At 41.9% G+C, this 13,211-nt stretch overlaps 1 protein-coding gene across 1 annotated transcript in view; it reads left to right on the top strand.

The window, feature by feature from the left end:
* The window catches only part of FBN2 (fibrillin 2), a 203,465-nt gene that overhangs the window by 25,107 nt on the left and 165,147 nt on the right, over positions 1 to 13,211 (top strand). Inside the window, exon 5 of the mRNA XM_048503187.1 lies at positions 2,360 to 2,455. Within this exon, the coding sequence (XP_048359144.1) occupies positions 2,360 to 2,455 (96 nt within the window). The remainder of the gene's footprint in view (positions 1 to 2,359; positions 2,456 to 13,211) is intronic.

Genomic DNA, 13,211 nt, shown 5'->3' with positions numbered 1-13,211 from the left:
TTGTATCAGTGGCGAGCGCCAAGGGGGCGGGGGGTGCGTTGTGTACTGGGTGCATGCCTGGGGGCGGACAATCGCCCCAGCCCCTCCCCCTTCCCACACCGCCCCCTCCCCACACTTACCTACATTCCTTTTCTTTTTTAGTACTTTTTGAGACTGAAAAAAGCGGCCTATTTACAGTTCAGGCTAAAAACTGCCTGAGGAACTACAGTTCCCAGGAGATCTTGGGGTTCCCATGGAGCATAATTTTCCATCAATCCCCTCCTGCTGCAGCTGCAAAGAACCCCTGACATCCTGTTCTTGGGGTGTCCTTGTCTTCTGAAAAAGAATGGGAGGTGGATTTCAGTTTGCTGTGGAAAAGTGGGAAGGTCTTGCCATAATTCCTAGGTTTTGCAATCACAGTTTTGCAGTCTAAAACATATGTGAGCCTTGATTTATGTAGAACTGATCTGGTCAAAAGAGGCCTTCATTATTTCTCTTTACCTCTTCTTGCTATCTGCATGCGTGTTTTTGGTCTGGGTATTTCCAGACCCTGTGGCACTCCAGATGAATACCATTGTTCCCTGAAGTGTTTAGATATGGAAGGAAATACCCAGAAGCAAATTAAATCTCTATTCTAGGCTTGGTAAATCCCCTAAAATTTTGGTAAAATTAGGATTAGGATTTATTTGGGCATAAAATTATCTGTATGCCCGAATAAGACAAATAACATATTCAGATATACCTGGGTATATATTGGGTCTGTTTGAATTTTTTTGTATTTTTTGGTGTTTTTTCACATTTTGGTCTGCACGGGGTGCATTTTTAACACTAGCGGCACCTATTTCAGAGTATGATCCGGGGACTGTCCTGATGATGTTCCCTGAGTTTGGTGAGGTTTGATTCAGAGGGGCCAAAGTTATGGACCCCCAAAGGGGGTGCCCCCAACCCCTATTGTTTCCAATGGGAGCCAACAGGAGATGGGGACTACCCCTTTGAGAGTCCATAACTTTGGCCTCCCTGAACCAATCTTCACCAAACTTGGGGGATATCATAAGGACAGTCTTCGGTGAACAGTCAGAACAGAGACCAAGATGTGTATATTTATAACAAGATCAGATCACATGTAGGAGCAGGGAAACAAAATAAGTCTTTTGGGGGCTCATAAAGTTGAATCCCCAGAAGCAAAGTTCACCAAGCCTGGATGCTATTACCAGGGGTCCTCCTGGACCCACCTTGAAAGTCTGGGGCCTCAACCTTGAAAAATGTGCAACCTGCTTACTCACTCAGAAATTCCCCATTGGCTACAATGGAGCCAAGGCACTGCAAAGCAGAGAATCTGGAAAAATGTATTGGGGTGCCTGTCAGGAGTGCATTTTTAATGCTAGTGGCACCAGAATTTTAGGGTATCATCTGGAGACTGTCCTGATGATACCACCCAAGCTTTATGAAGTTTTGAACAAGGGGGTCAAAGTTATGGACCCTCAAAGGGGTAGTCCCATCTCCTGTTAGCTCCCATTGGAAACAATGGGGGATGGGGCACCCCCTTTGGGGGTCCATAACTTTGGTCCTTCTGAACCAAACTTCCCCAAACTCTGAGGGTATCATCAGGACAGTCTCTGAATGACACCCTGAAATTTTGGTGCCACTGGCATTAAAATGCTCCCCCTGCAGGACACAACATGGAAAACACCAACAAATACAGAAAAAAGCCCTTGCATTCGGATTCCTTCATATTCGGGCAGGACATATTCAGCCCAAATTTTTGCCCGAATATGCCCGAACTCACCCAGATTCGGGCCAAATCTGGTATTTGTTTTATCTGAATCTCCAAGCCTATTCTGTATATTTTTAGAAACTTTATACTGTATTTATATATTTTTAGAAACTTTATACTGTATTTATATAAGAGTTTTTAGTGTTGAAAATAGCATATTATTTTCATGATTGGTTTGTTGAGGGGTTATTCTGTTCTTATGCTATTAAGAATGTTCCTTTGAAAACTTATAGGAAATATAACTTCTATAGGAAATGTTTTTATAATAATTTAAAAATTTGAATATTTGTGATCAGCCCTCAATATTAGTTATATCAGAGCCCATATTTATTAGCAAATTGGACAAATTAATATAGAGACTAATTATGTCAGAGGTAGTGTTGTGAAAATCAAGTGACTGTCAAGTGTAGGGCGTGCCTGATATCAGTAAGTTAACTGATTTAAATGGATTGATACTTCTTCTATCTGGATGTATTGCATCATGTTTTAATCCTGCTTTGACAATAGATATTTTCCCCCTTCGTACTGTATCCGTGTGTTTATGAGTGTGCATTGAGTAACATTTCATTGTAAATAAGTTCCATGTATATTTTGTGTTAAACACAGCTGTCTGTGAAAATGGGTGCCAGAATGGTGGTCGATGCATTGGACCCAACCGATGTGCATGTGTATATGGATTTACAGGACCACAGTGTGAAAGAGGTAAGAATTTATTTTTTAAAAGGAAAAATATCTGCACTGAATGCATGTGAAGGAAGGACTTGTAACATCAGGGTCTGTCTGCCATCTAAATATTGGCATGATAACACCAGTGTATAGACTATGGTGTTTTTTCACACAGGGATATACTGTATATGGTTTTCCTGTTACTTGCATTATAAATTCCTCTTCATTTTCCCTGCCCTGGTCTTCTTGTAGAAGCCATCCCTGCTTTTGAAAACATTTGTATTCAATGTAAATACAAATATTTTCAGAAGCAGCAATGGCCTCTACTAGAGGAATGAGCAGGGGAAATGACTGGGAATTTATAATGTAGAAGCCTCATTGCATTATATAACAATCTGTGTGAATCTTCTGATTTTATTTTTAAAAGTCTTCCTTGCATTACAGAGATATGCCTTTCCTCTTATATCTTTGAAAAAAGGAGATAGTTTTTTTTAAAAAAGTGAAAAAGCATCAGCTACCATGAGACTTAGATAGTTATAAAAATATTAAAATGGTGATAAAAACAAAACAATAACCCCTTCCCCCCAATGGTGGTAAGGCAAATGACTGCTGCAGGGACAGGAATAGGAGAAATGATTGTTGTGAGAGACCCAACAGGAAAATTGGATGTTTCCCACCACCCATACTGTAGCCATCTGCATTTTCATGAGATCAGTTACAAAATTTCAGCAAAACAGGTTTAGGAAACATTAGGCAAGGGGTAATCTGACTTTCTACTAGTATAACTGAATGTTATGGGGAACCAAGGGGAAAAATATTTCCCATCAGCATCAAACCAGGGGCAAATGACCCATGTGGAAAAGTTCTACAAGTATGTGTACAGTCTTTTCCTATAAGATTGTTCACTCTGGCTGAAATTTTCAGAAAACTTTTAAGTGAAAACCTAGTTGAAAAACAAACCTCAGGGGTTTTTAATAAAATGATATTAAGTCTGTAAGTTCAACATACTAATTGTAATTCAGATGACATTCAAGCACTGCTTTATTTAATAAGTAGAACATTTATTTTAATTGATGGATCCTTAAAATTTTGGGTCAGCAGGCTGACACAAGCAGTATAATTACTTTCTGTGTTAGGGTGACTTTTAAGGAGGAAACAGTAAATTGTTGAAGGTTTTCATGGCCAAAATTAACTGACTGTTGTGGGTTTTCTAGTCTGTGTAGCCATGGTTTGTGATAACAAGAGTTGTTCTCCCCACCACTTCACCTCACCCCAGTTTCTGAGATGAGTCACAGATTTAAACTACCTGGACTCATACAAATGTGCCTTCTCCCATTCTCCCTTCCTCTCCCAATTACACAAAATACTCCCCTCCCAATTACACAGAATGAAGAGAAACAGATCTTACTGTGACATGTCTCTGAAGATGCCAACCATCAGTGGCACATCTACAGAAAATAAAGCCTAGGGCAAGAAGTGATTTTGCACACACGCACCCCACCCCCTGCGAGCGTCCACTGAGGCCAATTCTCTACTGGCTCATGCCCTTCATGTTACATCAGTTTCTCTTTGTTTGCAGTTTTCATATGTGACACAGCTGGGGGAAGAAATGTGAATATTTCTTCCCCTTTTCCCCACAATACAACCACCCCTCACTTCCCAGGCCTACTGGTCTCCAGTCAGGATGCGTCTCATCCCCAAAGAGACTCAACAATTCTGAGCTGGAGCCCTGTTGCACGGGGCCGGGGGGGGGGGGAGATGCATTACATTGCCCACTTGGACAAGTATCTATGATGTGTTAATCATAGCCAAAAGGCCACGTATAAACTTTACAGAAAGTAAAGAATAAAGGTCCTTTCTGTGACAATACTTTAACGAGGGAGGAGACATTACACATGTGCTCAGAAGGACACTGTGGCTGCTATATTTTCACCACTGAGATCTCAAGAAAGCACTACTTCTTGCATGAACCCAGTATCTCTCTTGGCATCAAGGATGTAGGTAAGGAGGGGGGTCCCGGGTTCAACATGTCCTAAGCTCCGCCCCCATGGGTCTTTGGTGTTTTTAAGTGTTTTTTCAGTTTTTGGCCTGCAGGGGGTGTAGATTTTAGGCTAGCAGCACCATAATTTCAGGAATTTATTGGGAGACACTCCTGATGATACCACCCACATTTGGTGAGGTTTGGTTCAGGGGGTCCAAAGTTATGGACTCCCAAAGGGGGTGCCCCTATCCCCCATTGTTTCCAATGGGAGCTAATAGAAGATGAAAGCTACACCTTTGAGGGTCCATAACTTTGGACCCCCTGAACCAAACTTTACCAAACCTGGGTGGTATCAGAAGGAGAGTCTCCTAAAGATACCCTTAAAGTTTGGTGCTGCTAGCTTAACAATTGCACCCCTGACAGCAGGCAACCTCCAATTTCCCCAGATTCTCCTTTTCAATCCACCCCCTTTGGCATGGATTTAAAGGGAGAATCTGAAGTCCCCAGTTTAAACATTGAAAGTGATGCTGTTTCAGGGTGGGGGATAATCCATCACTTTCAATGTAGTTTTAACTGGGGATCCCAGATTCTCCCTTTAAGGTGGATTTAAAAAACATACTAACATAAGAACAAGCCAGCTGGATCAGACCAGAGTCCATCTAGTCCAGCTCTCTGCTACTCGCAGTGGCCCACCAGGTGCCTTTGGGAGCTCACATGCAGGATGTGAAAGCAATGGCCTTCTGTGGCTGGTGCTCCCGAGCACCTGGTCTGTTAAGGCATTTGCAATCTCAGATCAGAGAGGATCAAGATTGGTAGCCATAAATCGACTTCTCCTCCATAAATCTGTCCAATCCCCTTTTAAAGCTATCCAGATTAGTGGCCATCACCACCTCCTGTGGCAGCATATTCCAAACACCAATCACACGTTGCGTGAAGAAGTGTTTCCTTTTATTAGTCCTAATTCTTCCCCCCAGCATTTTCAATGAATGCCCCCTGGTTCTAAGAATCTGGGCTCCCTGGTTTAAACACCATTGAAAGTGATGCTGTTTGGGGTGGATTCCAGCATCACAGTGGCTGCCTATTGGGGGGGTGCAAAACTCAGATTTTGCACTGGGCTCCATTTGTCCTAGCTACGCCTCTGCCCGGAGGGGAGGGCAGAAGGGACTGCCGACTGCCCGCTGGGAGCCCAGCCGGTGGGGGGGGGGGCAGACAGGGCAGGGGAGTCTGCCATCCCTGGCCTCGGAGAGCTGCTTTTATAAGCACTGAGGCCGGGGGTGGGGCTTTGGGAGGCATAGCTCTGCCCCCCGAACCCATCCCATAAAAAATTGATATCTATGTTACTGCTCGGCATGCTGTTTTCTAACAAAGAAAACATTTTAAGAGAACTTGACAGCAGTTATTCTGGAAGGTTCCTTTTGCACCTAGGGCAATCCACATATACTCAGAAAAATTACAATAAATTAGGGTTGCCAACCTTTAGGTAGAGCCCAAATTATAAAGATCTATTACCCTGGAGAAAATGATTGTGTTGGAAAGTAAACTCTATGACAGTGTTGTCCTGCTTAGCTTCTTAGCCCATCCCCAACACTTTCTTTCTCTCTCTCTCTCTCTCTCTCCCTGACTCTTCAGGAATTTTCCAACCTACCTTTTCCCTCAATAGGGACCAAAGTGGCTTATACCATGCTCCTCTCCTCCATTTTATATTCATAATAGCCCAGAGGCGTAGCTGGGCCAAACTGCACCCGGTGTGCAGTGTGTTTTTTCTGCCCCCCATGGCGCCCCTACCCCCCTGCGGTGCTCCCCATTGGCACACCCCTCGCCCCCCTTCCCACACTTACCTATGTTCCTTTTCTATTTTTTGTACTTTTTGAGGCTGAAAAAGTGGCCTCTTCACAGTTCAGGGAAAAAACTGCCTGACGAACTGTATTTCCCAGGATACCTTGTGACCCCCAAGGACTCCTGGGAACTGTAGTTCCGCAGGCAGTTTTTAACCTGAACTGAAAATAGGCCGCTTTTTTCAGCCTTAAAAGTACTAAAAAAAGAAAAGGAACTAGGTAAGTGTGGGAAGGGGGGCGGTGTGTGTGTGTGCTGGGGGGGCGCCACTGGGGCACCGGGGGGCATGGGGAAAAGGGGGAGGGGCCAGGGGCAATTTTCCACCCCCCAGGCATGCGCCCAGTGCATGACGCACCCCTCCCGCCTCCTTGGCGCTCTGCCACTGCAATAGCACTACAAGACAAGTTAGGTTGAGAGTGATTGACCCAAGGTCACCCTATGAACTTCCATGGCACAAGGAGGGGACAGGGGAAGGGAAAGAAAAGGGGATAGAGAGAAAGGGCAGCAGAACATGGGGAAGGGAGAGAATGAGGGGGAAAACAGAATGGGGGAAAGGGAGAGAAAGGGCGATAGTGAGAAAGGGCAGCAGAATGATGGGAAGGGATTTCTTTAAAATTAGACTTTACTTACCATTAGGGGCAGCATTGCAGTTGGAAGGAGCCTGGGCATGGGGAAAGGCCTAGGAGGGTGCTCTTCCTTGGCCTTGTCCCTCTCCCAGGCTTCTCTCACCGCTACCCCTCTCCTAGAAGTAAAGCTTAATTTTAAAGCCCCCAGAGGCTTTGGTGGTGGTGGCAGCAGAGAAGTAGGTGGGTGGCCAAATGCACCCCCACATGACCCAGGCGAGTGGCATCTGGGTCACAAGCCCTCCTCCAAGATACACCCGTGCCAACCATAGATGTGGGTGAATGTTAGGAGTTTAAACTACCAGACCATAGCCACGCTGCCTGAAAAAACCACAATTGCCAAAGAGTAAATAATTTTCATAGTACAAAGGTGTCTATTATTTAAGATTTAAATGAAATTTTATCAACAAAAGTAAAACGAAACCTCTATTTCATAGTTAAATAACTATTTTATAGTTAAATAAGTTAAATAATCTTTAGATTAGTGGGTGCAGGTCTCAGTCAATTAAAAGGAATCTTCCTGGTGTTTCTAAAGGTTACCATATCAAGTCTGCCTTTACACCAGGCTGGGGGTACTTGAATGAATAATGTCCTCAGGTATAGCTACTTTTTTTTTACTCCTAAGGTGTTGTGTATAACAAGTAGGAACTCTGCTTTCCTGTCCTTTACTTGTGGTCAGTGGGAATTTTTTTGGTATGGGGATGAAGGATGTAGGATGAAGAAAATGGCCCAGTTTGGAGTGGTAGCATGCATGCCTAGATCTGAAGTTTGTCAGGCAAAATGAATCCTTCTGCGACCAATAAATGAAAGGTGGTATCCTTGCTCTGCATGGAGAAATCTGAACCCAGCCTCAAACTTGTGTCCTTTCCTGCTCTGCCTTCAGGCAAGAGTGTGGGTTGGTGTTGGAAAGTGAGAACTACCAAAAGGGAGGAAGAAGCGGGGGATTTGACTGTTTTCTAAATGAAATGAAATAAAGTATTATCCCTAGTATAATGCCTAAAATACTGTGCCAATCTTCTACAAAAAGCTTTCCCCCCCTTCACATATGCAATAAAAATACTTTTATTGCTTGATTATATGTGATGTTTGTATTATGTAAAAATGATGAATAGATCTAACTACTAGTAAGGTACAATACAATGAAATCTGTGCAACAGAGTATTTAGGGAGAATTTGTTCAATATTAATTTGTAAGTCACATTTGTATAGAATAAAGATTTCTGTTTTGCGTTATTTTGTAGCCTGATCTTTTAGCAACAGTTCTTCATTTAACAGCCACTGTTTCTACATATTTCTATGGCTGTTACCTTTTCAAAAGTGTGTACCTTGGTTAATATTTATGGAATTGTACTTTAAATGCAGAGATTTTTATTGTTCTGTAAATTAAGGTAATGTAAATCAGATATTTTCTTCTTAATATAGAACACATGGAGGTTTTCTTCCAAACACAGTGGTATGATAAAGCTTGACTGCTTGTTTGGCTATCTGGGTTTTTCGCGGACTAATTTCCGGGCTGGAGACAGGAGACTGAGCAGTAACTAATCACTGGCACGATTACAGTAGATTTAATTTGAAGGTTTGCTGCTGAGCTACAAGAAAATAAAACTTATTTTGAACCTGCCTGGCCATACTTTTCTGTTTACTCTTTTTTGCTTTTATTTGCCTTTGTTGGAAATTCTTTCATACTGTTTATTGGTTTCAAAGATAGATAATGGAAGACATCAAGAACAAAGTGTCTGTTTATGAATTATAGAATATATACATTTATGCACAATCTGAGGTTATGCAAATTCCGAGGATTTAAATTTTCATTGGCACAATACCATTGTCACATTTCAATACTCATGTATTTTTTGCTAATCAAATACTTTCGAGCTCCTGCTCCTGCTACTAAGGGCATTCCTCCACGCATGGATAGCCAGATAGATGGGACAATTAACCGCACGATAACCTGGTATCAAATATGCAGCATTTCTTCTTAACAGTTGTCTTTCTGTTAGTCCTCCATCATTAAAATTCCTGATTTTCATACTTTTTTGAACATTTTTGAAAACATAATTAGTACAATATATTTTTTTTGTGGCCTCATCTTAGATATATTTTTTTAAAGCACTAAATTCTTCATTCTTTAATACAATGTTTGGGTTGTAGTTTAGAAGTATTCCTAATCCATATACCTATTGTGAGACATTTCATGTCAGCAGCTTCTTCTGAAAAAACTTCAAACAGCTTTTTGAATTCTTACAAGTCTGAGAGGTTGAACGATTGGTTGGGTTTAGTGCTTTCTGAACAAATAATACTTTACAGAGTGACATTATAAACTCTTGTTTTTAAATGTTATATTCTGAAGCACCATTTCTGTGGATGGCTTTGAATAAATATATTTCTCTCAAGTTTCTAATCCCTGTCCCTTTCAAAGAATTGAACTGAGAACTTAAAAAAAAACTTGTTGGAAGGGTTCTGTGGGAAATCTTAAAATCTCAATGGATGTGCAGATAGTATCAACAAAGGGTCCTGGATTGTGGTGCAAGTCTGATGGAGGTTCAAAGCACTAATCTGGGGTCTCCAATGTTTTCTGAGCACGACAGCACTTTTAGAATTCTGACATCATGGGGGATACATCCCCAAAATGGCTGCTATAAAATGACTGCCTCAGGAAGTGCCACAAAATAGCTTCCACAGATTACCTTCAGTCACACAATGAGGATCCTTGTTCTGTGATGTCAGTGGCTTTTTAAAAATCTGAATGGCCAATGAAATCTCACACGACCTATCAGAAATCTTGCAGGGCAGCAGACCCACCTGGCCACAAAACCACTTTCTCAAATGGTGGGCACTGGGAAAAGTGTTATGGGTGATAATGATAAAGAATATTTTTTCAGCAATATCAGACAGTGACAAAGCTAAAACACAATAGAAGCTGCAGGAAGAAGCTAAACCTGCTTTCAGGATGCAGATCTGGATATTATTTTAATCTATTAAAATTCAGGGAAGGAAATTACATGTTCTTTTCAAACATCTTCCAGTTATTTTAAAAATCCCTGTAACACTATTTATTTAGTTTTAAAACATTTTATGCTACCTTTCCACCCAAATAGGTTCCCCAAGATGACAACCATAAAAACATTTGAACATTAAAGCAACATTTATAGTAATACATAAAATAATTCAGTAGAAAAATAATTCAGTAAAAACACCAAATACATAACACCAAACCAAATATACCAAACCACCAACACCAAACCAAATATAACACCAAACCAAATAAAAATAATAATTCAGGAGAAACACCAAAATTAGAGAGGAAGTTCAATAACAGTTATTGGAAAACCCAAACAAAGCAGAAAAGTCTTCACCTGCTTGCAGAAGTCACTGGTAGAAACACGTGAATCACCCTGGAGAAGGAAATTCCAAAATTTTGGTGCCATGAACAAGAAGACCCTTTTTGGGTTTTCAACTCACCTAGCATCAGGTGGCAGGAGCAGCTGAATCTGAACCTCTAAAGATGACCTAAGCCTCTTTTTGGAGCAACCTCAAGCTATAAACTGACTCCCTCAGGGAATGTCTAACTTGGATGGATTTTCTGGGTCAGACCTCCCCCATGCCACCTCTGTCTTTTTTAGTTAATTTTGAGTTTGCTAGCCCTCATCCCTTCGAAAACTGCTTTCAAGCATTCAGCTCGATGTTGGTGTTGTGGAGCTTCAGTAGTCTTCAGTATTTCGACGCTTGCTCGTATTTGTGGTTGGCACTCAGATCGGGAAGCAAGTGGGTATAGTGCCCAGTTGAGTGTCCAGTTGTTCAGAATAAAGGCGGGTAACCAGGTCGGAATATTGAGGGCTGCTTCGAATAGCAGGAGTACCAATGAAGATCGTAGCCTGAGTAACTCAGATAACCAGGCAGTTACTGGTGGGAAAGCATTCGAATAGAGTATCCCGGCCTTTGCTCTCTTTCTTTGTCTATGGTCATCCTGTGTTTGTGTGCCATTTGACAGCGTAATTCCCAGTATTTTTTTTCAACACTGGCAGCCAAGTTCTGTTCATTTTCATAGTTTCTTCCTTCCTGTTAAATTGTCCATGTGCTTATGGATTTCAATTGCTTCTCTGTGTAGTCTGACGTAGTGGCTTTCAGAGTGGTCCAGAATTTCTGTTTTTTCAAATAATATTCTATGTCCAGGTTGGTTTATCATGTGTTCTGCTATTGCTGATTTTTCTGGCTGAAATAGTCTGGCTGAAATCCATAAGCACATGGACAATTTTAACAGGAAGGAAGAAACTATGAAAATGAACCGAACTTGGCTGCCAGTGTTGAAAAATACTAGGGTCAAGACTGTGTCAAACCAGCTCCACACAAACACAGGATGACCATAGACAAAAGAAAACAAAGGGCTGTGGATACTTCTATTCAGATGCTCCCACCAGTGACCTTGCTATCTACAGGGTTACTCCCAGGCTATAGTCTTCATTGTTACTCATACTTCTATTCAGATGCCCTCAACTATTGACCTGGTTGCCGCCTTTGTTAATTGCCAGACAAGGTTTCCCCATCCACCCTGGACACTCCAACAGATATTATATACCTAATTTGCTTTCAAGCATCTGTTCACATGGGTGTGCTGGTTTCCGCCATGGTTTGTTCTAGCAGCATTCTCTCCTGACGTTTCGCCTGCATCTGTGGCTGGCATCTTCAGAGGATCTGATGTGGGAAAGCAAGTGGAGTATATCTGTTGAGTGTTCAGGGTGGTGGGGAAACCTTCCTTGTCTGTGAGCAACAAAGCAGCGCAAGTAACCAGGTCGGAATAGTTGAGGGCTGCTTCGAATAGCAGCATGAGTACCAATGAAGATCGTAGCCTGGGGAGTAAACTCTGTAGATAACCAGGCAGTTACTGGTGGGAAAGCATTCGAATAGAGTATCCCGGCCTTTGCTCTCTTTCTTTGTCTATGGTCATCCTGTGTTTGTGTGCCATTTGACAGCGTAATTCCCTAGTATTTTTTTTCAACACTGGCAGCCAAGTTCTGTTCATTTTCATAGTTTCTTCCTTCCTGTTAAAATTGTCCATGTGCTTATGGATTTCAATTGCTTCTCTGCAGTCTGGACTTAGTGGCTTTCTCAGAGTGGTCCAGAATTTCTGTTTTTCAAATAATATTCTATGTCCAGGTTGGTTTATCATGTGTTCTGCTATTGCTGATTTTTCTGGCTGAAATAGTCTGGCTGAAATCCATAAGCACATGGACAATTTTAACAGGAAGGAAGAAACTATGAAAATGAACCGAACTTGGCTGCCAGTGTTGAAAAATACTAGGGTCAAGACTGTGTCAAACCAGCTCCACACAAACACAGGATGACCATAGACAAAAGAAACAAAGGCCAGGATACTTCTATTCAGATGCTCCCACCAGTGACCTTGCTATCTACAGGGTTACTCCCAGGCTATAGTCTTCATTGTTACTCATACTTCTATTCAGACGCCCTCAACTATTGACCTGGTTGCCGCCTTTGTTACTCACAGACAAGGTTTCCCCATCCACCCTGGACACTCCAACAGATATATACTCCACTTGCTTTCCCACATCAGATCCTCTGAAGATGCCAGCCACAGATGCAGGCGAAACGTCAGGAAAGAATGCTGCTAGAACACGGCCATACAGCCCGGAAACCACACAGCACCCAAGTGATTCCGGCCGTGAAAGCCTTCGACAATACATCTGTTCACAGTTTCCACAGATTTCTTGGGATGTGCTGGTAGCATGAAATAGAACTGACTGTTATTTGCATATTGGTGGTGACTGCCTAAATCTCCAGATGAACTCTTCCAGCAACTTTCATAGATATTGAAAAGCGCATGAGGAACAAGAAGGAATATTGGAGAACCATGTAGACCAAAGGCCAAAAGTCAGAGCAGTAGTTTCCCATCACCATACTCTGAAATATGTCTTCGAAGTAGAACTTGAACCTCTGCAGAATAGTGCCTCCTCAAAAGGCATTCCAGAAGAATACCCTGAAAAGCTGCCAGGAGGTCCAGGAAAACTAATGGTCAAATTTCCCTTCTCCATTTCCCAGTATGTGATTCATCAGAGCAACTAAGGACATCTTATTTCCTAAATAAAGTTTATGAAATAAGTGGTAAAAGTGGTAAATGAGTGGTAGAAATGCTCTGAAGAATGTATTCCCACCCTTGGATTTTGAAACCTCATTAAAAGAATATCATACATGATTCAACTTTTTTTTTGTATTTGGGTTGAGATTTCATGATTGTATCAGGTTTGCTGGCACTCACTTATCAGCGTGGTGATAACCCCACAGTGAGGCAGTTTATACAAGTCTTACTGGATCAAATAAGGCTAAGACTGATGGGCTT

Source organism: Sphaerodactylus townsendi, linkage group LG07 (genome assembly GCF_021028975.2).
Source record: "Sphaerodactylus townsendi isolate TG3544 linkage group LG07, MPM_Stown_v2.3, whole genome shotgun sequence".
Classification (NCBI taxonomy): Eukaryota; Metazoa; Chordata; class Lepidosauria; order Squamata; family Sphaerodactylidae; genus Sphaerodactylus; species Sphaerodactylus townsendi.
This window is presented reverse-complemented; position numbering and strand designations above follow the sequence as displayed.